The 27965-nt window shown below is 41.3% G+C and overlaps 1 protein-coding gene and 1 non-coding gene across 8 annotated transcripts in view; both read left to right on the top strand.

Annotated features, from left to right (window-relative positions):
• Window positions 1-12546, top strand: part of ZNF143 (zinc finger protein 143) — a 61166-nt gene extending 48620 nt beyond the window's left edge. For all 7 annotated transcript variants that reach the window (XM_069554415.1, XM_069554418.1, XM_069554414.1 and 4 more), the window contains 3 exons: window positions 1157-1318; window positions 10543-10689; window positions 11541-12546. In XM_069554415.1, coding sequence (XP_069410516.1) covers window positions 1157-1318; window positions 10543-10689; window positions 11541-11624 — 393 coding nt within the window. In that variant the 3' untranslated portion in view covers window positions 11625-12546. The remainder of the gene's footprint in view (window positions 1-1156; window positions 1319-10542; window positions 10690-11540) is intronic.
• Window positions 12547-19213: 6667 nt separating this feature from the next.
• On the top strand, window positions 19214-19320 carry LOC138421420 (U6 spliceosomal RNA). Its single transcript, XR_011249499.1, has one exon. It is a non-coding gene; the product is annotated as a U6 spliceosomal RNA (small nuclear RNA).
• Window positions 19321-27965: the final 8645 nt, after the last annotated feature.

The following is a 27965-nucleotide window of genomic DNA, read 5'->3' as shown; positions in this document are numbered from 1 at the left end:
TGAGGTGACGAGAACATCGTTAAAAGATCCGGGCAAGTCAGTGATGGGGAAACCTGTAAAATTCCCAGGGTGTGACTTTCTCCCTACTTGGAATCATGGGAGTTCACTTAACTAGCTTCAGAATTAATAGGAAGCTGTCTTGATTTCCCCAGGAAAAGCAATGTAAGAGTTGCTGTTCGACAGTCAAACTTGTCATTGTTTTCTAGATGCCACTATCCTAATTCAGACTTGATTTCATTTTTAAGCCCTCGCTAAGGTTGTCTTAATACCCGTGGAAATAGATGCATGGGGTTCTTTATCCTCCAATACTGCCTCTTCCATGGAGAACTGTCTTTTTACCCATCTCTTTTAGAACTTTACCTCCCATGATTAATCTGCCCTTTGAATAGATAGCTCTTAATGTGCCAGTGTTAGCTTGAAGCAGAATATATTCAGGATAGAAACATACAGAGCACTTGGACCATCCCATTCATCCCTCTCCTCCTCACTTTTGACATCACTGATTCCACACAGTACTCTTTGTCCACTGATTGCCACATAAGATTAAACAAATTTACTAACAGTTTTATTCTGGACAGATAGGATGTCACTGGGGATTTGAGCAGGGAGCATAATGAAATATGTTTGTTTTTTAGCAAGGTGACAAGGTAGAGGATAATTAAGGAGGGGTTAAATATCTAGAAAGAAGTTATATTATTGGCAAAAATTGGATGAAAGAAAAATAGAAATCTAAATTGGCAGTAGAGATGGAGAGGAGGAAAACATATTTAAGAAACACTCAGTTTTTCTGATGATCTCTCTCTAAAAAGAGTTTATTCCATTGTAAAATGGTTATTTGCTCCCAGAGTAGACTTACACAAGACTTGCATGTGTGCCTGCTCAGTCATGTCTGACTCTTTGCAAGCCATGGACTGCAGCCTGCCAGGCTCCTCTGTCCATGGAATTTTCGAGGCAAGAATGCTGGAGTGGGTTGCCATTTCCTCCTTCAGAGGATCTTCCTGACCCAGGAATCAACCCTGCATCTCCTGCTCTGGCAGGTGGATTCTTAACCGCCGAGCCACCTGGGAAGCCATAGGAGGCTTAGGTCCAGTCCTTAATAAAATTGACCAGATAAAGCAGGAAACATTGCCTGATTGTAAAATGCATTGTGTTGCAGGTCAACATATCTCAAGCCGACATGCAGGCCATTGGCAACACCATTACAATGGTAACACAGGACGGAACACCCATCACAGTACCTGCTCATGATGCAGTCATTTCCTCAGCAGGAACACATTCTGTTGCTATGGTTACTGCCGAGGGTACAGAAGGGCAGCAGGTAACTGCTTTTTTCTTTTATATCAATTGGTACAAATATCAGTATCAAAATTGTTAGTCATAGATGTACAGTGTGGTATCATGCATGCTAAATCACTGCAGTTGTGGGTGCCTCTTTGCAACATTGTTGACTGTAACCCACCAAGCTCCTCTGTCCATGAGATTCTCCAGGTAAGAGTACTGCAGTGGGTTGCCATGCCCCCCTCCAGGGCTCAAACCCATGTCTCTTATGTGTTCCACGTTGGCAGACGGTTCTTTACCACTTGCGCTCCCTGGGAAGTCCAGCGGTTAAGTACATAAACCTCAGATTGAATCTCAGTTTTAAAGCTTCTTAGCTACACAGCCCTCTGAGTCTGTTTTTTTCATGTGCAAAATAGGATTGATTTTTGCATATACCCCATAACAGCCCCTGGGATCACAAGAGTTAGATACAGCTGAGCGACTGAGCACACGCACACACAGTCATCTCCCCCCACCCTTTATACGGCAGTAAACACTATACTGTTTTTCACCTCCTTGTTTGTTTTTTTTAATCTTAATAATACATCTAGGACATCTTTCTGTTTCTTTATATAGAGAATTTTCCTATCTTTTTTTTTTTTTTGGTAATTTTGGTGGCACCACATGGTTTGCAGGATCTTTGTTCCCAACTGGGGATTAAACCTGGGTGCTGGAAGTGAAAGTGAAGAGTCCTAACCACTGGATTGCCAGGGAATTCTCTCTCATTCTTTTTCTAAGCTATATCATATTCCACTGTATGGACATGCCATAATTTACTTAAAGTCTTTTGCTGTTTGAGACAACACATAATCTTGTGCACATGGGATTTTTTATGTGTGTGAATATATCTGCTACTAGGTAAATCCCTAGAGTGAAACTGCTGGCTGAAAGACATACACATTTGTAACTGTGATAAGCATTGCCGAACTTCCTTTCTAGGGTTATACACATCTACATTCTTATCTGTAGCCTTTGAGAGTGCCTCCTCCCCTTTTGATGGTAGCACAGTGGTACCAAATCTTATGTATCTCTTTGTACTTTGATTTTTCATTTATCTTGAATGATTTTGGTTAATACATTTAAAAACTGTTCTTATAGGGTCTTCCCTGGTGGTCCAGTGGCTAGTACTCTGTGCTCCCAATGCAGAGGGCCCCTGGTTGGGGAACTAGATCCCACATGCTGAAACTTAAAGATTCGGAATGCCATAACTGAAAAAAAAAAAAAAAGATCCTGCATGCTGCGACTAAGACCCAGCACAGCCAAATAAATCAATAAATAAAGTTGAAGACATGACAGCAACACAACACACATAAAAATTGTTGCTGTGCTGTGCTGAAGACAATGCTAAGTTTCACTTCAGCTACTGTACCCTGTTCAGTGAAAGGGTCTGTCAAAATTCATAGCTATTATTCTTCCTAAATTCATTTATAGATTCAGTATTATCACAATCAAAATTTCAGAAGGCATTTTTTAAGATATACATAACCCAATTCCAGTAATTTATATGAAAATGCAAAGGACCTAAAAAGAACATGCAAAGTCCTGAAAAAAAGAACAAAGTTGAAAGTCTTCTGCACCTTGAAATACAGGAATCAGAATCAAAAAGCTTCTAGAAGAAAAGTGAATGTTTTTGTAACCTTAGGATAAAAATTTCATAGACAGGATACAAAATGCACTAACAATAAAATTTTTTCTTTTTGGATAAATTGGACTTCTTCAAAACTTCTTTTGCTTACCAAAGACAATGATAGACAGGGTGCCTGATGAACTATGGACAGAGGTTCATGACATTGTACAGGAGACAGGAATCAAGACCATCCCCAAGAAAAAAAATGCAAAAAGGCAAAATGGCGGTCTGAGGAGGCCTTACAAATATCTGTGAAAATAAGAGAAGCAAAAAGCAAAGGAGAAAAGGAAAGATATACCCATTTGAATGCAGAGTTCCAAAAAATAGCAAGGAGAGAGATGAAAGCCTTCCTCAGTGATCAGTGCAAAGAAATACAGGAAAACAATAGAATGGGAAAGACTGGAGAGCTCTTCAAGAAAATTAAGAGATACCAGGGAAATATTTCATGGAAAGATGGGCTCAATAAAGGACAGAAATTGTATGGACCTAACAGAAGCAGAAGATATTAAGAGATGGCAAGAATACATCGCACTGTACATAAAAGATCTTCACAACCCACCTAGAGCCAGACATCCTGGAATGTGAAGTCAAGTGGGCCTTAGGAAGCATCACTATGAACAAAGCTAGTGGAGGTGATAGAATTCCAGTTGAGCTATTTCAAATCCTAAAAGATGATGCTATGAAAGTGCTGTACTCAATATGCCAGCACATTTGGAAAACTCAGCAATGGCCACAGGACCTGAAAATGTCAGTTTTCATTCCAGTCCCAAAGAAAGGCAATGCCAAAGAAATGCTCAAACTGCCTCACAATTGCGCTCATCTCACACGCTAGTAAAGTAATGCTCAAAATTCTCCAAGCCAGGCTTCAGCAATACATGAACCGTGATCTTCCAAATGTTCAAGCTGGTTTTAGAAAAGGCAGAGGAACCAGAGATCAAATTACCAACATCGGCTGGATCATGGAAAAAGCAAGAGAGTTCCAGAAGAACGTCTATTTCTGCTTTATTGACTATGCCAAAGCCTTTGACCATGTGGAACGCAATAAACTGTGGAAAATTCTGAAAGAGATGGAAATACCAGACCACTTGACCTGCATCTTGAGAAACCTGTATGCGGGTCAGGAAGCAACAGTTAGAACTGGACATGGAACAACAGACTTGTTCCAAATAGGAAAAGGAGTACGTCAAGGCTGTATATGGTCACCCTGCTTATTTAACTTATATGCAGAGTATATCATAAGAAACGCTGGACTGGAAGAAGCACAAGCTGGAATCAAGATTGCCAAGAGAAATATCAATAACCTCAGATATGTAGATGACACCACCCTTATGGCAGAAAATGAAGAGGAACTAGAAAGCCTCTTAATGAAAGTGAAAGAGGAGAGTGAAAAAGTTGGCTTAAAGCTCAACATTCAGAAAACGAAGATCATGGCATCTGGTCCCATCACTTCATGGGAAATAGATGGGGAAACAGTAGAAACAGTGGCTGACTTTATTTTTTGGGGCTCCAAAATCACTGCAGATGGTGATTGCAGCCATGAAATTAAAAGACACTCCTTGGAAGGAAAGTTATAACCAACCTAGACAGCATATTAAAAAGCACAGATGTTACTTTGCCAACAAAGGTCCATCTAGTCAAGGCTATGGTTTTTCCTGTGGTCATGTATGGATGTGAGAGTTGGACTGTGAAGAAAGCTGAGCGCTGAGGAATTGATGCTTTTGAACTGTGGTGTTGGAGAAGACTCTTAAGAGTCCCTTGGACTGCAAGGAGATCCAACCAGTTCATTCTAAAGGAGATCAGTCCTGGGTGTTCATTGAAAGGACTGATGTTGAAGCTGAAACTCGAATACTTTGGCCACCTCATGTGAAGAGTTGACGCATTGGAAAAGAGTCTGATGCTGGGAGCGATTGAGGGCAGGAGGAGAAGGGATCAACAAAGGATGAGATGGCTGGATGGCATCACCGACTCGTTGGACATGAGTTTGAGTAAACTCCGGGACTTGGTGATGAACAGGGAGGCCTGGCGTGCTGCGATTCATGGGGTCGCAAAGAGTTGGACACGACTGAGTGACTGAACTGAACTGAAGAACTATTTTAACCTTCTTCTAAAAGGAATATTGCCAAATTCCTTTCTGGAGATTTTTAATAATTATGCCATGGATCTAATAGTATTCTTATTTCACTGTACTCTTGGTAGCACTGAGGATTTTGTTTTTTACATTTGCATTATTCACAAGCAAAAGTTATACTTTTACTTTAACTTGTCTGTTACTGAGGTTGAACATGTTTTTCCTATTAGCCTGCAATTGGTTTTTTCTTCATTGAGGTAAAATTTATATACAATGAAATGCATAGATTTTTTTTTTCCCCACATCATGTGGTTTGCAGGATCTTAGTTCCCCAACCAAGGATCACACCTGGGCTCCTGGCAGTAGAAGCACAGAATCCTAATCACTGGACCACCACCTGCACAGATCTTAAGTTTACAGTTTAGTGAGTTGTTAAACATACACACCCATCTCATCCCAAACAAGGCTTAGAACGTCTCTATCACCCCAGAAAGTTCTCTTGGGACCCCATCCAGTCAGTCTCCATCTAGTTGTTCTGATTGTATTATCTTGTCTCTTCTTGAATTTTGCATAGTAATGCCAGAGTATAAACTCTCTTGTTGTGTTTTTTTGTTTAACATAACATTTTGGAGATTTATCCATGTTATTGTTTATAACATGAGTTCCTTCATTTTTATTGCTAAGCAGTATTCTGTGGTTAGGAGTGTATCACAATTTATTGATAGATTCTCCCCTTGATGAACAAATATTTGAGATGCTTCCAGTTTTTTTTTTTTCTATTATGAATTAAGATGGTGGTAAAAATTCTAGTACAAGTATATTTGTAGACATATATTCTCATTCTCTGATTAATAACCTATTAGTGGAATTTCTGAGTCATAGGGTAGAGGTATATTTAACTTTATATGAAAGTGTCAAGCAGTTCTTCAAAGTGGTTTGACCCCACTCACACTCCCACTCACAATAGTTCTGTTTGTTTCATATCCTCAGCATTTTGAGTTGTTGCTGTTTAAAAGTTTAGCCATTCTAGTGGATGTGAAATATCATTGTGGTTTTAATTTGCACATAGGTTGTTTAATTTCTTGAAAAAAAATGTTAGTTGCTCAGTCGTGTTTGACTCGGCGACTCTAGACTGTAGCCTGCCGGGCTCCTCTGTCCATGGATTCTCCAGCCAAGGATACTGGAGTAGGTAGCCATTTCCTTCTCCAGGGGATCTTCCTGACCCAGGGATCGAACCTGGGTCTTCCACATTGTGGGTAGGTAGATTCTTTACCATCTGAGCCACCAGGAAAGCCCTGATAATTTCTTAATATCTGATACTTTTCTCAATACCTGTTTTTCTTGATTTTTAAGTCTTTTATGGTTAGAGAACCATATTATTTTGAGACTGGTTTTTCCTTTGTCTTTCATTGATTTCCTGTTGTATTTCATATGTATTTAAAAAGAATGTGTGTTCTGCACTTGTTGGTATAGCACATTACACTTTAAGTTAAGGTGGTTACACTTTAAGTGTTGTTCAAATATTCTGTAACCTTATTAATCTTTTATATATTTGTTCTATCAGTTACTAAGAAAAAGTAATTGATATCTTCAACTAGGATTGTGGATTTGTCTCCCTTTTAGTTGTTTCTTTTTTTACTTCTAGGTTTTTGAAACGCTGTTATCAGGTGTGTACATATTTCATTTTAATTCCTCAAGTGACTTCATAATTATACACTTCTCTGTTACTTTTTTGAGGTTGCCCAGGGATTAAAATGTGCATCCTTAAGTTATTGCGGTCTACTTAGACTTAAGATTGTTACTACTTTACATAAAACCTTGAAACAGTGTATTTTCATTTATGCCCCTACTTTTGTGCTGCTATGATTTATTTTATATTTACAGATATTAAAACCCCCGCAGTGCAATATTATTTTTTAGCATAAGCAGTTCATCTTTTAAGTAAGTTACAAGATGATGGGAAACATAGTATTTTATACTTATCTGCTGGTTTATAATTTCCAGTGCCTCCTATGCCTTTCTGTAGAGTGGAGTGTCTATATGACATCCATTTGGCCTGAAGGATATATTTTGGTTTTTAAGTTAGTTAACTCATTTTGGCTGTGTCAGTTCTTCGTTGTGGCACACGGGATCATCCCTCGCAGGGCATGGTTGTGGTGCAGGTTCCAGAGTGAGCAGGCCTCAGGAGGTGCAGCATGTGGGCTCAGTGACTGTGGCACTCGGGCTTAGTTGCTCTGCAACATGTGGGATCTTAGTTCCCCAACCAGAGACCAGACCTGTGTCCGCTGCTTTGCAAGGCAGATTCTTTATCACTGGGCCACCAGGAAAGTCCCCTGAAGGATATACTTTAGCATTGTTTGTAGTGCAGATCTACAGTGACAAATTCTCTGGTTTTGCTTATTTGAAAACATGTTATGTCGCCTTTCTGTTTGAAACATAATTTTGTCTTGAAGGATATTTTTTGCTAGATATAGAATTGGTGGTTTTTTTTTTTTCTTTCTGCACTTTAAATTGTCTCTATCCTTCATTGTTTCTGATGAGAAATCAGCCATCTTCATATTATTGTTCCCCTGTATATGATACACCAGTTTTTCCTCTGGCTATTTTGTAGACTCTTTATATTTGCTTTTTAGCAATGTAATTATGGTGTGGTCTTCTTTGTATTTATCTCATAGGTTTCTTATATGTAATTATAAGATAACATATATGATATTATGAAACATTATGTAGTAATGTTTTTTGTAGGGGAGGGTGTTTGTGTTTTTATCAAATTTAGGAAAAGTTAGGCCATTTTTTCATCAAAAGTTTTTATTCTGCCTCATTGTTGCTCTTTTACTTCTGGGTCTCTAAAGTATATGTATATTAACTTGGTGTTTTCCCACAAGTTTCTGGGGGTGCATTCTTTTTTTTTCTTAGGTCTTCAGATAGATAATTCTTATTGCTCTGTCTTTGAGTTCACTGACCTTTTCTTTTGACATCACCTATTTTACCCATCTTTTATTAGGCCCATTTTGATAATTTTAGACATTGTCATTTTTGGCTGTAGAATTTAATTTTTTATAGTTTTCATTTATTTACTGAGATTTCCCCTTGTGTGAATTCCATAAGCCTTTTAACATATAATAACTGTCTTAAAGTCCTAGTTTGCTAACCACAATATATTGGTTATCTCAAGGTCTGTTTCTGTTAACTTCATATTCTCTTGACTCTGGGTTACATTTTCCTCTTCTCGTGTGTTGTAATTTTTTATTGTATTCTGGATATTGTGGATGATGCAGTATGGGGATTTTTAATTTGGTTATCTTCCTCTGAAGAATATTAATTTTATCAAGTAGTTAAGTTACTTATGGAGGCTGGGTTTTGTACTTTGTTAAGATAGGTTTGTTTTGGTTTTGCCATTTGGTTTCAGGGTGAATCTTTAGTCCTGGGACATGGTCTTTACTCCTAAAATGTAACTCTTAAGGTTTCAGTGGAAGGCCTAAGGTATTTTCCAAGCCCTTCTAAACTTGGTGGGGTTGAAATTCTAAATTCTGTCTGCCCTGTGGTGAGTATCACTGAATCCTCTTCTCAGCTTTTTAGCCTTCTAGCTGCTGCTTTGTTCCAGATTTATTGACACCTCCCCAACACATTTGCAATTCTGAGGTCTTAAAGAATTGAGAGGAACTTATATACAGGTTTGGGGGGGGTCCCCCTCCCTCTGATTTTCTCCTTTCTAGGATATCCCTTTCAATATGTAGCCATTCTGGCAGCCCTGGACTTCATTATCTGATACCATAAGTTGCCTTATGCTGCAGATTGGTGACTGCCCTCAAGTGGAAAAGCTGTTGAAACCAATGTGACCCAGTGTGGTTCCCTTCTATTGAGAATCCCCTCTATTCCTGCCTGCTTTTCACCATTCATCAGTGCCTTCAGATGGTTGCTTTTTCATATTTTTTTGACACTTTATGATTGTTACCTGCAGGAAAGGTTAGTCTAATATAAGCTACTCCCCTATCGTTGGACTAAAATCTGTTGCTGGACTATGGACCAATACTGGGATTGATCCAAGCTAAATATCTATTAGCACTAAAATCTAGCATTCTTACTGGATTAATGGCCAAGTAAAATGCATTTAAGCATTTAGTAGTAATTTCAGTTTTTAGCCTATTCTTTCTCTAAGTTTGGCTGAACAGAATTCTTAAATATCATATGACATGTAGTTGATGCTATTTTCTATGTTGTTATCTACATAGAAAAAGCTGCATTCGTAGTTTAAGAGCCACAAAAGCACTTTTAACCACTCTGACTAGGTGCTTCAGGAACAGGTTGGAAAGATTCCGTGGGATCTAAAAGAGGAAGTGACTGTGACAGAATGTGTTGCTGGGAATTAATTCCCTGGTAACCCAGTGGTTAGGATTCCATGCTTTTACCACAGGGGTCATGGGTTCAGTCCTTGGTTGGAAAACTAAGATCCCTCATGCCGTGTAGTAATGTTCCTGGTACTTTGTTTCCCAGTTAATGGAAATCTTTTTTTTCTTTTTTTGGCCATGCTGTGCAGCTTGCTGGGATCTTAGTTCAATTCCCTGAACAGGGCTAGAACCCAGACTCATAGCAGTGAAAGAGCTGAGTCCTAACCACTGGATCACCAGGGAATTCCCTGTGGAAATATAATTTTGTTTTTAATTTTAAAATATTTTTATTATTTAAAATTATTTTATTTTTAATTTTTTTGTTTAATTTTAAGCATTTAATGGAAATCTAATTTTTTAAAACCTTTTATTTTGTATTGGGGAATGGCTGATTAACAAATGGTGTTGTGATAGTTTCAGGTGAACAGCGAAGGGACTCAGCCATACCTATACATGTATCCATTCTCCCCTAAACTCCCCTCCCATCCAGGCTGCCACATAACATTGAGCAGAGTTCCCTGTGTTATATGGTAGGTCCTTTTTGGTTAATGGAAATCTAATTTTTAGTGCAACAGATAAACAGGAGAAAATAGTGTATCTACCACTGATCCAAACTCAGGAATAAATAAACATTTGATATATAAATTAATCCATGTGTGTAACTTCCCAGGCAGCTGCTTAGGAATATTAGAATCTAGGCACAGTCACATCTCTTCTGTTTAATGAAATCTGACACAGCGAATCCACTTTCTCAGTGTCCTCTATCCTGTTTTGCTATCTGCTTGCTTCATAACTTTAGATAAGTCCCTTCTTTCTGAGTGTCAACTTCCTCAAAAAAGAGGAGTCCATGGGAATTCCCTGGCAGTCCAGTAGTTAGGACTCTGTTCTCACTGTTGAGGTCCCGGGTTCACTCCCTCGTAGGGGAACTGAAATCCCACAGTCTGGGAAGTGCAGTCAAAACAAAAAAGGAAAAAAAGAGGAGTTCAGAATAGACAATATGTAAGGTCTTTTCCAGCTTTCAGCTTCTACAAGTCTATGGTCAGAAGGGAGGATTTCCTTTTGAATTTGAAGACAGTCCCTTGCATTAAATGGATTTTAACCTATTTAAATCATAGTTTTAATTCTTCTGTGTATTTTTTAAGGTTGCAATTGTGGCTCAGGACTTGGCAGCATTCCACACTGCATCATCAGAAATGGGGCACCAACAGCATAGCCATCACTTAGTAACCACAGAAACCAGACCTTTGACCTTAGTGGCAACATCCAACGGCACCCAGATTGCAGTCCAGGTGAGTACAATGGCAGCTGTCCTCTGTCGACAGCAGTGCTGTTCAGCCCTCAGCCTTGTCGCCATACTCTGATACATAACATTCTCAGAGGCAGGGCACAGAATAATACGTAGTGCTTAGCTCCTTTAAGGAAATTGCTATGTTTGAAATAAACTCAGAGACTAAAACTTTGCTACTATCTTTGTGTGTTATAAGGGAATTTATAACAAGAAGTATAAATCTCCTGGTATATACATCCCTGTGTGTACCTGACCAGCCATCTTTACTGTCAGAATAAAAGTTTAATTAGGCAGGATTCTATAAAGCATTTAAAAGTTATTCCTTGGAAATGAACCGCCTGTAAACGTAGACTCCCAAGTTAGTCCTCAAAAAAGTCCCGGCACAACAGCTGTTTGTTATGGTGGGGAATGTCAGAAGACTTTGAAGAATACATTCTCTGGGAAGTCACTGCATTCAGAGAATCTAGAATATGAGGTGTAGATTACCTTTCCTTGGGAAGTTTGTTTTGTTTTAACATATTTACTTGGAAAGGGTTAGAATGCACTCAGGAAAATGCCAGCTGTTCGTTTTAATTTAGTTTATGGGCATGAAGCTAAAGGCTCATGAAGCTCTCTATCTCCAACAGAAAAGATAAGCATCTTTTTGTTCCTTGCATGTGTGAAGATTTATCAAAATCCTATATAAAGAAACTGCATTATTCTCCCCAGCAGGAATTTTTGTGTGTTTTGTGGATGAGCTTTAGTGCTTTAACAAGCCCAGGTGTTAGAATTATAGAGAGAAATTTTACTTCTGGCATATTATATTTCTTTGGCATTATCTTGACTGTGGCTTTGTGTATGTTCCTGTTGCAGCTTGGAGAACAGCCATCTCTGGAAGAAGCCATCAGAATAGCATCCAGAATCCAGCAAGGAGAAACGCCAGGGTTGGATGATTAACCCTCAGAACAATGGAGCAATAAAGCCAGAGAAGCCTTTCATCTTCAGGCAGCAGAGATCCATGAAGCCCGGGCCCAGGAAAACTAGAAATTTTCCATTCCCGAAACACTGTACACATTTTTATGCAAGAGTGGAGAACATTTTATTCTTGACACTTTTGTGTATATAACCCTTGGAATAGATTTCCCAAACTGATGTATTGTGTACAAGGAAGTATGAAATTAGGGCAATACAGTAATTTTTTATGTTACTCTTTTATCAGATTGCAAACTCCTAGAGTCTACATGCAAGACCAGTGAAGTCTTACGGAGTCTTATGATGGATTTTTAACTTACTATGAAAAAAATAAATAAAGGCTGTATTGAAAATGTCAAAGGTTCTATACGTCAAACAATCATAATTCCAAAAGCCATCATGGATAATAAAGGATGTAAAGCCTTCAGATATTTCCCTCAGCTAGTAGCGTGTCTGCAGTTTTTGTTCTACTGTATACTTGTCCATTTTTATTTGTATTAAATATCTCACGGTTTGAAGACTATTCATTAAGTTTTCCACCCCTGTTAAATACCAGCTCTGCAAGCTGAAGTGCTAATTATATTAGCATTACATTGGATTATGTATAAAATTACAAAGTTTGGTTATTTAAAATTAAAAAGTTAAATCCAGTACTTTGGTTTTGTTAAAGATGATTTCCTGAGTCTTCAGTTTTTTGTTACTGTTTCTTAAAAATAATGAACTATCAAAGCTTGACCACAGGCTGGAGCCCGGGATGATAGTGCTGTAATTGGAAATGGCTTTATTCTGAAAATTAGGTTAGTGGGTTGGTGTAAATTATTTATTTTTGCTTATGTACTTTTGTTTTAAAGCTTATTTACCCTAAAGTTTATTATTAATTTTGAATACAGCAATTTTTAAAATGTTACCTTTATATTTGTTTCATTAAATTGGTATGGGGTGGGGGGAAGAGTTGTAGAAAACAGCACTAATGTAATAGGTTAAAATACAATATATATATATTGAGAGTATATTATGTATCAAGCACAATAAGTACTTTTCCATACATATTCATCTGCTCATAACAGGATTTTGTGAGATATATGAGATTTAATACCTTTGTACATGAGAAAACTGAAGGTTCAAAGAAGTGTCTGCCCAGGACTGTGGTGAGGCAAGGCAAAGACTTGAGAAGCCAGACTGACTCCCACGTCCAGGGTGTTTTTTTTCACCATACCACAGCCGCCTCCTCAGATGATAACTTGTGGCAGAGATTATGTATCTGAGCTTTGGTGATTTCTTTTTTTAAAATTTCTGGTGGCATGCCTAATCTCAGTTCCCTAAACAGGGATCGAACCCATGCCCGCTGCAGTACAAGAGCAGAGTCTTAACCACTGGACCTTCAGGGAAGTCCCAAGCTTTGGTGGGGATTTATGATTGCCCAGTGACCTGATAAGTACCTGAAAACCCATCTCTAATGTTAGAGATTCAGTGTAGGGGCCACAGAGTTCCAAAAAAGGTGGGGGGAGGGTGTGTGAGGGTTGTCCTGTAAGAATCACTTCTCTGCTGTTTTCACCATGCTTTGTTGGCCAGAGAGCTGAAGCAGGGCTGTTTCTCATTTCAAGCTTTACAGTAAAAAGGCAAAAATGTTGTGCTGTGTTATTTAATATAAATGTTATCTTTGATCAGGTTCTTTGAAGTCTTGCTAAGAAGAGTCATGACTTAGTCATTTGAAATGGGAAACCAGGCAGGGTTGGGCACGGCTGATTGGCTGCTTCCCTTCAAAGCTCTTCAAAGATATATAACATTAGAAAGGTCTTAGTCACCCACAGTCTCAGTCTCCATTCTTGACAGAGACATTTAAATACACATACAACTCTTAAATACACACACAACTCCCAGCTGAGGCTCAGAAAGGGGTCAGCATGGGGCAGGGGCCGGGGTAGGGGTGGGATAGAGGAAGAACTGGATCTTGAACTGTGCTCCCGCCTTCCACTCCTCCTCTGGGGACTGGCTGCCAACCCAGAGCTGCTCTGCTGAGCCCAACTGGGTTCACTGTGAACCAATACCCAAGCCTCCTTAGGCTTTGCCTTTCACCTGCCTTTGTTTAGAATCGGTGTTCATCCCTACCCCCAGCTCCTCTGCCTGGATTGGACAGAGCTGAGCTGGATGCTGCTGGTGGGCCTGATTGTCCCTCAGCTCAAAAGAAAATGCTTTCCTAATAGCACCAAAGAAGAGGGCGGGAGGTGTTGCTGGTTTGTCCCGTGACTTCCTGGGAAGGGAACTCAGGAGCATAGATAGTGTATTCCCCCAAGGGAAGACTCCAGCTGATGCACTGACAGTTGTGAGTAAAGCTGGTGTGGGGTTTCTTCTTAGCCTGCGAAAGTTGAAGAGTCTCCCCAAGATACTTGATGAAACTAGAGTACATCTTTTTTTTTCTTCCCCAGCTGCTCCAGGAGTCTTGCAGAATCTTACCGGGTATTGAACCCAGGGCCATGGCATTGAAAGCACCAAGTCCTACCCACTGGACCGCCAGGGAACTCCCCCAGGGTAATCTTAGCAGATGTAGCTGGTTGGAGCATAACACTGCAATATGATCCAGACGATGCTCAAGGCAAGCCTTTCAGTCCAAGAAACCTCCCCCCCCCCCATCCCAGACACAATTTGAAGCCACTACAAAGAGAAAGTACATTGGCTACAGTCTGCACTCCAATTTAGGAAATAGAAGGATTTGGCTTCCTTAATCCTCTACAGGCGGCAGCTACCCAGAGGGCCACTCTTCCCCCTGTGCCCCAACACTGCACCCCCAGGTCATTAGGGACAAACTAATGGCCAGTCTCACGTCCTGCCCATCTGTATGGCAGCCCTGGGACTAGGGAACTTGGGAAACCATGCAGTCAGGGCTGACATGGGCTGGATTCTATGTCTCATCCTGAGGATTTTACATCCCAGTGTTTCCTGGCTGGGACAAGTTGTAGACCAGTTGAGCAACAGTGGGTGGGGAGTGGGAGGGTGAAAGGAAAGGGGCGGAGCTGGAGTCTGTTGTCAGAAAGAAAGGAAAGGGAACAGGAGGGACAGGAGGCAAGGCTGCCTCAGCCCCTCCACTGTAAGCACTTCTAAACTTAACTAGGTTTAAGTTAAGTGTAAACTTCCTTCAGGGATGAGGGGGTCTTTCAAAGAATACTCCAGCCAAACACTCTTTGGCCTGAGGAACAGGGTGTGAGACTAGTACCGTTGAGGGCCCTGCATTTGGGGCTGAATGCACTGTGGTTGCAGTCTTAAAATTTTTAGTCATTTTATCTTTGATTTTGTGTCAAGGGAAGTCTCATGGAACCAACAACGGAGCAGGCAGGCACGGTGGTGGAGGGAGCGGGGGTCCTTGGAGCCTGACCTTACATAGTCACATTCCCTACGGCCGCCATGGATGGGTTCTCACTGCCACTCCTCTGCCTGGCAGGGTCTGATGCCAGTGCAGGAAGGTGGGTGTTGGGGGCATGGTGGTGGCCATCCCCACCTACTGAGCTCATCCCAGCTGTGAGTTCTAATGATGCTTGGCACTAGCCTATGTGCTGTGGGCTGGGGTGACAGGCCTGTGGGAAGGGGAAGCTGGCAGCTTTTAGGCCAAAGAGACCACCCCCTCAGGCACCCATGAGGTCCTATGCCCTGGAGGGCTCTTTCTCCAAGTTCTGTGCCATGGGGATCCTCACCTCCTCCTCCTACTTTTCCAGACCTTGGCTCTTGTTTTCCTCTTCTAGCCAGCTCAAGGTAACCTCCTGGAATTACAAAAAATTCAAGTTGTAGAATTTCAGCGATTCCAATACAAGCTAAATACTTTTAGACATTTTCATTTAAAATTGGTATTGCATAAAATGAAAATGAAGAGTAAAATTGATGCTAAAAATTTAAGTCTTTAATTTTTCTTTACTTAGTATGACCCGACTCTTTGCGACCCCATGGACTGTAGCCCACCAGGCTCCTCTGTCCATGGGGTTCTCCAGGCAAGAATACTGGAGTGGGTTGCCATTTCCTTCTCCAACTTAGGATGACATTAAGCAGCAAATAAAAAACACCATGACAAGTCATAAGAGAGTCTGTGAAAGAAGGAAAAAGTTTATATATTTCTTATGCATGTGTGGGTGAGAGGTGGAGGCTGAAATATACATAATAGAAAATTTACCATTTTAAAAAATTTTGAGTGTGCAGCTCATTAAGTACCTTCACTCTGTTGTGTACACATCACCACTATCTGCAAAACCTTCTCATCTTCCAAAACTGAAATTGTATCCATTAAAAACTCCGCCTCTCCACTCCCTCCAGCCCCCTGGCAACCACCATTCTTTCTCTTTCTATGACTCTAACTACACTTGGTACTTCACAGAAATGGAATCACACGCTATTCGTCCTTCTGTGTCTGGCTTTATGTATACCTTTGACAGCCCTTTTTCTCCTGCTTTTTTACCAAGAGTCCCCATTATTTCCTTTTTCTTTCTACACTAAGCCCCACAGATTATGTAGCCTGCACTGCCTAGGAAAGCTCTTCAGTTCTCTTTATGCTGTCACTCAGGAGATGTGACTCGTGTTTGGGGAATATATTATATGCTTCTACTTTTTAGGTTATGGGCTCCCACAGGGTAACTGGGAATTTCTACTTCCGCAGAATTCTAGACATCCTGCAAAGCAGGTCACCTCTAGCTTCTAAACTCACCTGCTTTGAGAGACACAAAGAGTCCTCAATCCTTCATGCATGCAGAAATTTCATACCGCCTCCAGAACCTGGCTAAAATTGAAAGACAGAAGGCAAGTCTTGTGAGAATAAAGCACACTCAAAAATCAGGATAATTGCATGAATAGTTAAGATGAAAATTAGCTGGCAAAAGCTTTTTCTTTTCACTTTTCTGCTTTTGAATAACAGAGAATAGGATTCTTGCTCTAATGTTAATCCCAAATTTCTCCTAGATTGCTTCCTTTCTGCAGTTTCCCTGGACACACAGGAGGCATCCAAAAAGAGGACAGAGCACCTTCACTAATCTGTCCAGAAGGCCATCTGCATAAGACAGGATGTGGAAACACAGCTCTAATCTGAGTTGCAGACTCAGTCCCAGAGCCCTCTAGATAAATTCTGCAATTTCTAAGAAAAAAGGTAAAATCTCTGCTGCCACAAGGGAGTTTTCTTATCTTTTAAAATAGGGAACTTTTGCTCCAAGCAAGTGATAGCACTTTTGTGCTGATGAAGACCCTGGGAGGGCAGTAGGTCCCAGATGGGAGCAGCTCTTATACTCACCAGACCTTTTACCCAGACAGAACTCATCAGCTAAGCGGTTTCCCCACTGCCTTAGAGCTTCTCTAACTAGTAAAGTAATGCTCAAAATTCTCCAAGCCAGGCTTCAGCAATACACGAATCATGAACTTCCAGATGTTCAAGCTGGTTTTAGAAAAGGCAGAGGAACCAGAGATCAAATTGCCAACATTCGCTGGATCATGGAAAAAGCAAGAGAGTTCCAGAAAAACATCTATTTCTGCTTTATTGACTATGCCAAAGCCTTTGACCATGTGGATCACAATAAACTGTGGAAAATTCTTCAAGAGATGGGAATACCAGACCACCTGACCTGCCTCTTGAGAAACCTATATGCAGGTCAGGAAGCAACAGTTAGAACTGGACATGGAAAAAAAAAAAAGAACTGGACATGGAACAACAGACTGGTTCCGAATAGGAAAAGGAGTACATCAAGGCTGTATATGGTCACCCTGCTTATTTAACTTATATGCAGAGTATATCATGAGAAACGCTGGGCTGGAAGAAGCACAAGCTGGAATCAAGATTGCCAGGAGAAATATCAATAACCTCAGATATGCAGATGACACCACCCTTCTGGCAGAAAGTGAAGAGGAGCTAAAAAGCCTCTTGATGAAAGTGAAAGAGGAGAGTGAAAAAGTTGGCTTAAAGCTCAACATTCAGAAAACTACGATCATGGCATCTGGTCCCATCACTTCATGGGAAATAGATGGGGAAACAGTGGAAACAGTGTCAGACTTTATTTTGGGGGGCTCGGCAATCACTGCAGATGGTGATTGCAGCCATGAAATTAAAAGACACTTACTCCTTGGAAGGAAAGTTATGACCAACCTAGAGAGCATATTCAAAAGCAGAGACATTACTTTGCCAACAAAGGTCCATCTAGGCAAGGCTATGGTTTTTCCAGTAGTCCTGTATGGATGTGAGAGTTGGACTCTAAAGAAAGCTGAGCACCAAAGAATTGATGCTTTTGAACTGTGTTGTTGGAGAAGACTCTTAAGAGTCCCTTGGACTGCAAGGAGATCCAACCAGTCCATTCTAAAGGAGATCAGTCCTGGGTGTTCATTGGAAGGACTGATGTTGAAGCTGAAACTCCAATACTTTGCCCACCTCGTGCAAAGAGTTGACTCATTGGAAAAGACTCTGATGCTGGGAGGGACTGGGGACAGGAGGAGGAGGGGACGACAGAGGATGAGATGGCTGGATGGCATCATCGACTCGTTGGACATGAGTTTGAGTAAACTCCGAGAGTTGGTGATGGACAGGGAGGCTTGGCGTGTGATTCATGAGGTCTCAAAAAGTCAGACATGACTGAGCGACTGAACTGAACTGAACATTATGAAACTGCTGAATGTTCTTTGAAACAGAAAATCAGGAACCACAGAAAAGTGGACCATTTTTGGTGTGCAAAAGTGATCTTCACTATTGTGAAGCTGGTGAAACCTTGTGGGTGTATTAAAGTCAAAAAGAAAGCAATGAGCTAAGAGATGAAAGGCTCTGGTGAGCCTTGGGGTCAGCCACCAGCAGGCACTAAGTAGGTTCAGGGAGCAATTGACAGCTACACAGGGCTTCACCACTTCCTTCTGGAAGGAATCAACCGGCTGTGGCTGGATGAGGTCAGTCTTTTCTCTAATCTCAAAGGAAGTCATTTCATGCTAAGAGAAAACAGGGTTAGTGATAGGAAGAGAAGAACCCTGACTGCCTCCTCAGGTCATGGTGTTTGATATTAGGACAGAGGTCCCCAACCTCTGGGCTATGGACCTTTCAGATCAGTGGTGGCATTAGATTAGAAATAAAGTGCACAATAAATGTAATTCTCCTGAATCATCTAGAAACTACCCATACCCCACCCCAGTCTGTGGAAAAATTATCTTCTGTGAAACTGGCCCCTGGTGCCAAAAATGTTGGGGACCACTGCATTAGAAGGAAATGCCCACACCAGACTTAGGAGACTAGCTTTGTCTCTTGGCTCAGTCTCACAATCACTTTTGGCTTTGTAACCAGTGTTGACCAAGGAAATACTTCTGAGCACATCTGAGATTTAGTCCTGATGCCAGTTGCAATTCTTGTGACTAAAAGTGCTGAGGACTAAATATTGTTTTCAAGCCTGCACTTACAGGGCAAATCTCTGCCAGGCCTAATGGATCCCAAGTACTAGTCACTTATTCTACCAATGTTCAACACTCCTCAGCCCAGTCCTAATTAATGTACAGGCAGGTTGTTGGCAGTATTTATTAGTGGCATCCTGCATCCCTGCATGGGTGTCCCTGGTGGCTCAGCAGTAAAGAATCTGCTTGCAGTGCTCACTTTGGGAGCACATATACTAAAACTGGAATGATACAGAGAAAATTAGCATGGCCCCTGTGCAAGGATGACAAGAAAATTCATGAAAAATTCCATATTTTTTCAGGATGGGGAATACCTGTACACCCATGGCTGATTCATGTCAATGTATGGCAAAAACCACTACAATATTGTAAAGTAATTAGCCTCCAATTAAAATAAATAAGTAAATTTAAAAAAAAAAAGAAAGAATCTGCATACAATGCAGGAGGCCACTTGTAATGCAAGAGACGCAGATCCAATCCCTAGGTTTTGAAGATCCCCTGGAGAAGGAAATGGCTACCCACTCCAGTATTCTTGCCTGGAGAATCCCATGGACAGAGAAGCCTGGCAGGCTACAGTTCATGGGGTTGCAAAGAGTCAGACACGACAGCAACTAAACCACCACCACCACTATCACTCTGCAGTCTCAGGGGAAGGTCTATAGGGCCACTTTCCTCCATCTTCACAGAAAAAGCCACTTGCTCACCCAAACGCAGACCCCAGTTCAGGGCCCCAGAGTCAACCATGACTGGATGCAATAGGGTGCTGAATCTCCTACCCAACGCTCTTAGCAACCATTGGGATGAATGCCCTTTGCTGCCCTACCCTTGGATTTGAGTCTAACAAGTAGGCTCTGACTGGGGATTTCCCTGATGGTCCAGTGGCTAAGACTCTGCAGGGGGCCTGGGTTCGATCTCTGATCTGGGAAATAGATCCCATATGCCATAACTAAGAGTTCAAATGCTGCAACTAAAGATCTTGCATACCACCACTAAAAATATCCCACATTCTGCATAGACAAATAAAATAAACAAACATAATATTTTTAAAAAGTAGGCTCTAACCTTGTTGCCAGGGTTTGCAGATGCTACTACTCTGGAGATATTTTTAAAAGTGTTTTAAAAAAACAAAAAACAAAAAACCTGTTGCCCTTAACTACCTTCTTTGGCTAGCTTTCTTCCTTTTTCTTCCTTACTGGGTATCAGAAGAAAAGGAGGAGCTTACTCATACTGTACGTGCAATGACGAAGATTTACTCATTCAGAGGAAGAAAAGCCTGTTTCTAGCTCCACCTCTGAAACTAGGAAGTTAGAACTTAGCACTCAATCCCTAGGAAAATTTTTCAAGCTTTCCTAAATGACCCTTCAATCAGTGACAAACCAAAGCTGAATTATAAACTAGTTTTAAGCATATAGCTGTGTGAACGTATGATCTTCAACTGCATGTGAAAGCATGAATGATCCTCATAAATCTAAAGTTGAGCAAAAGAAGCTGGATGCAAGAGTATAGACCAAACTATTCTCTTTATTTGGAGTCAGGACACTGACTACCTCTGGTAGGGAGGGGGGCTGAGGATGAGAAGAGAGCCAAGAGGGGAGTGGGAGCGCCAGCTTCAGGGGCATGTGTATAGGGCCCTGTGCTTTGAAAGACCCCACAGTTGACTTCAAGCTCTGTGGTCACCATCTTAAAGTTCTTAATAAAACTGGAACATTGTGTCTTCATTTCTCTTTGGACCCTGTAAATTATATAACTGCTTCTGGGTATTGGTGATGTTTTCTTTCTTTATTTGTTTACAATTTTATGTATTTATTTTAGCTATTTTTGGCTGCACTGTGTCTTCATCGCTGCGTAAGAGTTTTCCCCAGGTGCGGCAAGCAGGGGCTACTCTCTAGTGGTGCACAGGCTTCTCACTGTAGTGGCTTCCCTTGCTGTGGGCCATAGGCTCTAGGGCCCAGCCTCAGTAGTTGTGGTGCACGAGCTTATTTGCTCCGTGTCATGTGGGATCTTCCTGGGCCAAGGGTTGGACCCTTGTTCCCTGCATTGCAAGGTGGATTCAACCATGGGACCACCAGGGAAGTCAATGTTCTTTTAATCCGGGTGTTGAATTTCTGAATATTCACCAAACTGTACATACCTCGATAGGTTTGCTTTTCTGGGTGTGTATTATACTTCAGTATAAAGTTTTAAAAACTGAATATAGATTATTTAAAAACTAAATCAGCAAAACATTACTTATGGAACACAGCCAAAGTTGTATTCACAAGAAAATTCATGACCTTACACATTTTTATTGCTAAATAAGAAAAAATAAAATTTCATTAACAAAGCAGATGAAAAAGGAAATTAGAAGAGGAAAAAAGTCACAGCAAAGCAAAATTTAAAGAAACCAAAAGGAAGAAATTAATAAAGATAAAAGGAAAATGAATTATTTCAATAGCAGAAAAGCAATTGGTTAATAAATCTAAGATCTAGTTCTTTGAGGTTGGAGGAAAGCAAACAATAAAACTGATAAACTACTAGCTAACATGATGAAAAAAGACTAAACAGGGAATTCCCTGGTGGTCCAGTGGTTAGGACTCTGTGCTTTCACTGTCAAGGGCCCAGGTTCAATTCCTGGTTGGAGAGCTAAGATTCCACAAGTCTTGGGATGCAGCCAAAAAAAACACGATAAGACATAAATATACAAATTAGGAATGAGAAAGGACTTATAAGCATGGGTAAGAGGAAATAATGAGAAATACAAGGGAAAACTTGGCCCTATTACAATTCAAAATCTGAAATAAATGGATAATACTCAAGGAAATATACATTACCAACAGGGACTCAGAGACAGTAGAAAATCTAAATACACAAATAACCATGGACAGAAGCTGTCAAAAGCTATACCTCAAAGAAAAAATGCTGAACCCAGACACATTAATGAGCCACTTCTTTCAAATTTTCACAGAATCAACCATTCTTATACTATTAAAGCTGTTCAAAAGCACAGAGAAAGAAGCAAACATTCCACTATTTTATGAAGCCAAAATCTTATAGAGATTGTACGACAGAAAAACTATGCCTCAGTTCCATTTATAAATATAGATGGAAAATGCCTAAATGAACATAATTTTGCAGTATACTTTGAAAGCAGCTTGACTGTAGTCTATTTCAGGAAGGATAGAGCGGTATAATAGAAGGAAATCCATTAATCTAATTCACCACATACACAATTAAAAACAGAAAAAAAGACTAATTAAGAGAAATGCTAAAAAGGGGGTATAATGGAATATTCATTCCTCAAATATTCTGATGAAAGCATACTTCTCCAATATGGTAGATATAAATCAAGTCCACATGTACATATATACACATCTTATCACCCAATATTATTCAGTTCAGTTCAGTTCAGTCACTCAGTCATATCTGACTCTTTGTGATCCCATGGACTGCAGCAGGCCAGGCCTCCCTGTCCATCACCAACTCCCAGAGTTTACTCAAGCTCATGTCCATTGAGTCAGTGATGCCATCCAACCATCTCATCCTCTGTCATCCCCTTCTCCTCCTGCTGTCAGTCTTTCCTAACATCAGGTCTTTTCAAACGAGTCAGCTCTTCGCATGAAGTGGCCAAAGTATTGGAGTTTCAGCTTCAACATCAGTCCTTCCAATGAACACCCAGGACTGATCTCCTTTAGAATGGACTGGTTGGATCTCCTTGCAGTCCAAGGGACTCTCAAGAGTCTTCTGCAACACCACAGTTCAAAAGCATCAATTCTTCGGTGCTCAGCTTTCTTTAGAGTCCAACTCTTACATCCATACATGACTACTGGAAAAACCATAGCCTTGACTAGATGGACCTTTGTTGGCAAAGTAATGTCTCTGCTTTTTAATATGCTGTCTAGTTTGGTTATAACTTTCCTTCCAAGGAGTAAGCGTCTTTTAATTTCATGGCTGCGGTTACCAATGTGGTCCATTGGAGAAGGCAATGGCACCCCACTCCAGTACTCTTGCCTGGAAAATCCCATGGACGGCGGAAGCTGGTGGGCTGCAGTCCATGGGGTCGCACAGAGTCAGACACGACTAAGTGACTTCACTTTCACTTTTCACTTTCACGCATTGGAGAAGGAAATGGCAACCCACTCCAGTGTTCTTGCCTGGAGAATCCCAAGGATGAGGGAGCCTGGTAGGCTGCCATCTATGGGGTCGCACAGAATCGGACACGACAGAAGTGACATAGCAGTAGCAGTAGTCAGTATGCTTGCCTTGAGAACCCCATGAACAGTATGAAAAGGCAAAAAGATAGGACACTGAAAGATGAATTCCCAGGTCGGTAGGTGCCCAATATGCTACTGGAGATCAGTGGAGAAATTACTCCAGAAACAATGAAGAGATGGAGCCAAAGCAAAAATAACCACACCCAGTTGTGGATGTGCCTAATGATAGAGGCAAGATCCGATGCTGTAAAGAGCAATATTGCATAGGAACCTGGAATGTTAGGTCCATGAATCAAGGCAAACTGGAAATATTATTCTTAATAGTCCCATTAAAGTCAGGAGCAAGACAGGGATACTCTCTACCTTTCCTAATAATTAGCACCATACTCTAACTGAGCTGAACACCTCTCCTGTTACTTAATACTGTCCTGGAAGTGCTGCTGCTGCTGCTGCTAAGTTGTTTCCTTTGTGTCCGTCTCTGTGCGACCCCATAGACGGCAACCCACCAGGCTCCCCTATCCCTGGGATTCTCCAGGCAAGAATATTGGAGTGGGTTGCCATTTCCTTCTCCAATGCATGAAAGAGAAAAGTGAAAGTGAAGTCGCTCAGTTGTGTCTGACTCTTAGCAACCCCATGGACTGCAGCCCACCAGCTTCCGCCGTCCATGGGATTTTCCAGGCAAGAGTACTGGAGTTGGGTGCCAGTGCCTTCTCCGCTGGAAGTGCTAGTTAATGCAATTAGACAAAAAAAAAAAAAAAAACCAGCAAGAAGGACAGAATGATCAAATACATGATTGTCTACCTAGAAATCCAAAACAATCAACTGAAAAATCGTTAGAAGAAATATAGGAGCATAGAACATCAGTTCAGTTCAGTCGCTCAGTCATGTCCGACTCTTTGTGACCCCATGAGCCATAGCACGCCAGGCCTCCCTGTTCATCACCAACTCCCAGAGTCCACCCAAACCCATGTCCATTGAGTCAGTGATGCCATCCAACTATCTCATCCTCTGTCGTCCCCTTTTCCTTCTGTCCTCAATCTTTCCCAGCATCAGAGTCTTTTCAAATGAGTCATCTCTTCACATCGGTGGCCAAAGTATTCGAGTTTCAGCTTCAACTTCAGTCCTTTCAATGAACACCCAGGACCGATCTGCTTTAGGATGTACTGGTTGGATCTCGTTGCAGTCCAAGGGACTCTCAAGAGTCTTCTTCAACACCACAGTTCAAAAGCATCAATTCTTTGGCACTCAGGTTTCTTTATCCAACTCTCACATCCATACGTGACCACTAGAAAAACTATAGCCTTGACTAGATGGACATTTGTTGACAAATGTCTTTGCCTTTGAATATGCTGTCTAGGTTGGTCATAACTTTCCTTGCAAGGAGTAAGCGTCTTTTAATTTTATGGCTGCAGTCACCATCTGCAGTGATTTGGAGCCTAAAAAAATAAACTCAGCCACTGTTTCTACAGTTTCCCCATCTATTTCCCATGAAGTGATGGGACCAGATGCTATGACTGTAGTTTTCTGAATACCGAGCTTTAAGCCAACTTTTTCACTCTCTTCTTTCACTTTCATCAAGAGGCTGTTTAGTTCTTCTTCACTTGCTGCCATAAGGGTGGTGTCATCTGCATATCTGAGGTTATTGATATTTCTCCCGGCAATCTTGATTCCAGCTTGTGTTTCTTCCAGCCCAGCATTTCTCATGATATACTCTGCATATAAGTTGAATAAGCAAGGTGACAATATACAGCCTTGATGTACTCCTTTTCCTATTTGGAATCAGTCTGTTATTCCATGTCCAGTTCTAACTGTTGCTTCCTGACCTGCATATAGGTTTCTCAAGAGGCAGGTCAGGTGGTCTGGTATTCCCATCTCTTTCAGTGAAAGAGAAACCCTTACTCAGTGATCAGTGCAAAGTAATAGAGGAAAACAATAGCATGGGAAAGACCAGAGATCTCTTCAAGAAAATTAGAGATACCAAAGGAAGATTTCATGCAAAGATGGGCTCAATAAAGGACAGAAATGGTATGGACCTAACAGAAGCAGAAGATAATAAGATGAGGTGGCAAGAATACACCGAACTGTACAAAAAAGATCTTCACGACTCAGATAATCACGATGGTGTGATCACTCACACTCACCTAGAGCCAGACATCCTGGAATGTGAAGTCAAGTGGGCCTTAGGAAGCATCACTACAAACAAAGCTAGTGGAGATGATGGAATTCCAGTTGAGCTATTTCAAATCCTGAAAGATGATGCTGTGAAAGTGCTGCACTCAATATGTCAGCAAATTTGGAAAACTCAGCAATGGCCACAGGACTGGAAAAGCATAGAACATAGTTTGCATATTTATTTCATCTTTGCCATATTTCTGTGCTCTTGTTGTTTCTAACTACTGGTTGATAAACATACAAACAGACACACAGAGCCCTGGAAAGTTAGCACAGCTTAGTCGTGGTGGGTGGGAGTGGGGACAGTCATCAAACACAAGACTTGGTTGCTTCAAAAACCTTTAATGTCAAACCTGCCTTGACGGCAAAGCTGGTGATCTAGTCAGAAGTGACAGGAGCATGTGTGAGCTATACTTTGCCCCAAACTGAGTTCCTGGATCAGTTAAATTCTGAAGCTGGTTACTAGGAACAAAGTCTTTTATTCTGCACTTGGAACTGAGCCTGTAATAAATCAAGAGGGATCCTAGAAGTCCCTTCCTTATCAGCACTCACCATAGACGACGGGCAGAACACAGAGCCTCTTGTCTGAGACTGGCCGGAAGACCAGTCCAAATGAAATAACCAGGCTGAGAGAACCGGAGCACAGGCTCCTATCCCAAGAGCAAAGCCAGAGAAGGGAGGCAGGGAGGCAGGGACACGAAAAAATGGAAGGAGGGCTGGGATGTCAGTGACCAGAAAGAGTGGAGAGCTACAAGATGTCAGAAAAAGGAGGGTATGGGTCTCCAGGACCTCTGCCATATTCCACTGGCCCCATCCTGTTAGAGCAATGTTACAGCTTTTCTCTTGTCTCTCTCTTTAGTTGGTAACCAGGTTTTTTGGAAGTGAGATTTTTTTGATAAATCTGTATATTTCTCCAGATGATAAATATATTTACTGTAGGCTAATTTTTTTTACATGGAATCATTATATAGTTTTGCCACCTTTTAAAAAATTATATCTTCGATATCTTTTCATTTTGTATGTATAGCTCTATCTCATCATTTGGCAAACTGTGGCTACTTAATATTTAATGGACATTCTGGTGGCTTCCAATTTTTGGTATTATACACCATACCTAGAACACAATTCTCCAGATCTCCATTTGGCTGATTCCCTCACTTTATTCAGACTCTTGCTCAGATGCCACTTCCTCGAAAGGCCTTCGTAGGTCACCCTATTAAAACAGCACCTCCCCCCAACCCTCTGGGGCTTCCCTGGTGACTCAGAGGGTAAAGAATCTACCTGCAATGCTAGAGACCCGGGTTCGGAGCCTGGCAGGCTACAGTCCATGGGGTCGCAAAAGAGTCAGACATAACTTATCGACTAAACAACAAACATTTTTTTACATATTTTTGCAGACCTGAGGAGAAGGGGACGACAGAGGATGAGATGGCTGGATGGCATCCCTGACTCGATGGACGAGAGTCTGAGTGAACTCCGGGAGTTGGTGATGGACAGGGAGTCTTGGTGTGCTGCGATTCATGGGGTGGAAAAGAGTCGGACACGACTGAGCAACTGAACTGAACTGAAGAAAGGTTTAGTAGCATTGCTCAGTCAAAGATGATCAACATTTAAATTGCAGAAGAAACAGTCAAAATGATCTTTTAAAATGGTACCAATGTATACCCACCTCCAGAGTGGACAGGAATGCATTTCACCAAACCCTTTGCAACACAACATAGTATCAATCTTTGCAATTTTTCCTCTTGATTTTAGAATTTAAAATACACCTGGGTTTTATGGTATAACAAAAAGGCAGAGGTGCCAAGTGTGACTATCTTTGACACCCATGACCCTCCACTGCATCCTGCTACCCAAACTCTAGCAGCACGCTGCCCATGTTGGGGTCCTGTGACCCTGTCTTCAGCAAGTCTCCCAATTAGTTCTCACCCTTATGTTACCCATTCCTTGTTGGGGTAGAAAGAGCTAGTCCTGAGAGCTTGTTTGAAGGTTCTAGCAAAGGAGTGCAGCTATTCCAATACCCTTTTTGATGAGCTTGAGCTTGCAGCTTGAGGAGGGACACACATGAAGGGCTGATGCAGGAAGGGGACACTGGTCTACCCAGCCAGAACAGCTGAGTCAACCCTGGTGATTAATGGGGTGATAGATGTCACAGCCAGATCACCCTCACATGCGAAAGAGCTAGTCTTGAAGTCAGTAGTGACAGTCTCCGGCTGTACGACTATATGATCTAGGCATTTAACCTGGTTGAGTTTCATTTTCTTTCATTTTCTTCATTTGTAAAAACATGAATTAAAATACTTCTCTTGGAGCATTCCTATAAAGATTAGATAAATATGGAAAGCATCTGGCTCAGTGCCTGCCATATATAGCCAGCCATAGTCTTCCCAGCTCCCTTCAAAGCACCCCAGCTTTCTGTGGCACTTAGGATATTTCTCATACCCTGGCTCGTACAAAGATAAGGGGCAGTAGGTAGGACATGGATCATGCTTGAACGTGGCACACACCCAATAGAAGATGCCAGGTAGAGTTGATTTCTGCATTCAGGAACTAATTCACTCTCATGGGTATTTTTTTTCCA

The sequence above is a fragment of the Ovis canadensis genome, chromosome 15 (genome assembly GCF_042477335.2).
Source record: "Ovis canadensis isolate MfBH-ARS-UI-01 breed Bighorn chromosome 15, ARS-UI_OviCan_v2, whole genome shotgun sequence".
Taxonomy (NCBI): domain Eukaryota; kingdom Metazoa; phylum Chordata; class Mammalia; order Artiodactyla; family Bovidae; genus Ovis; species Ovis canadensis.
This window is presented reverse-complemented; position numbering and strand designations above follow the sequence as displayed.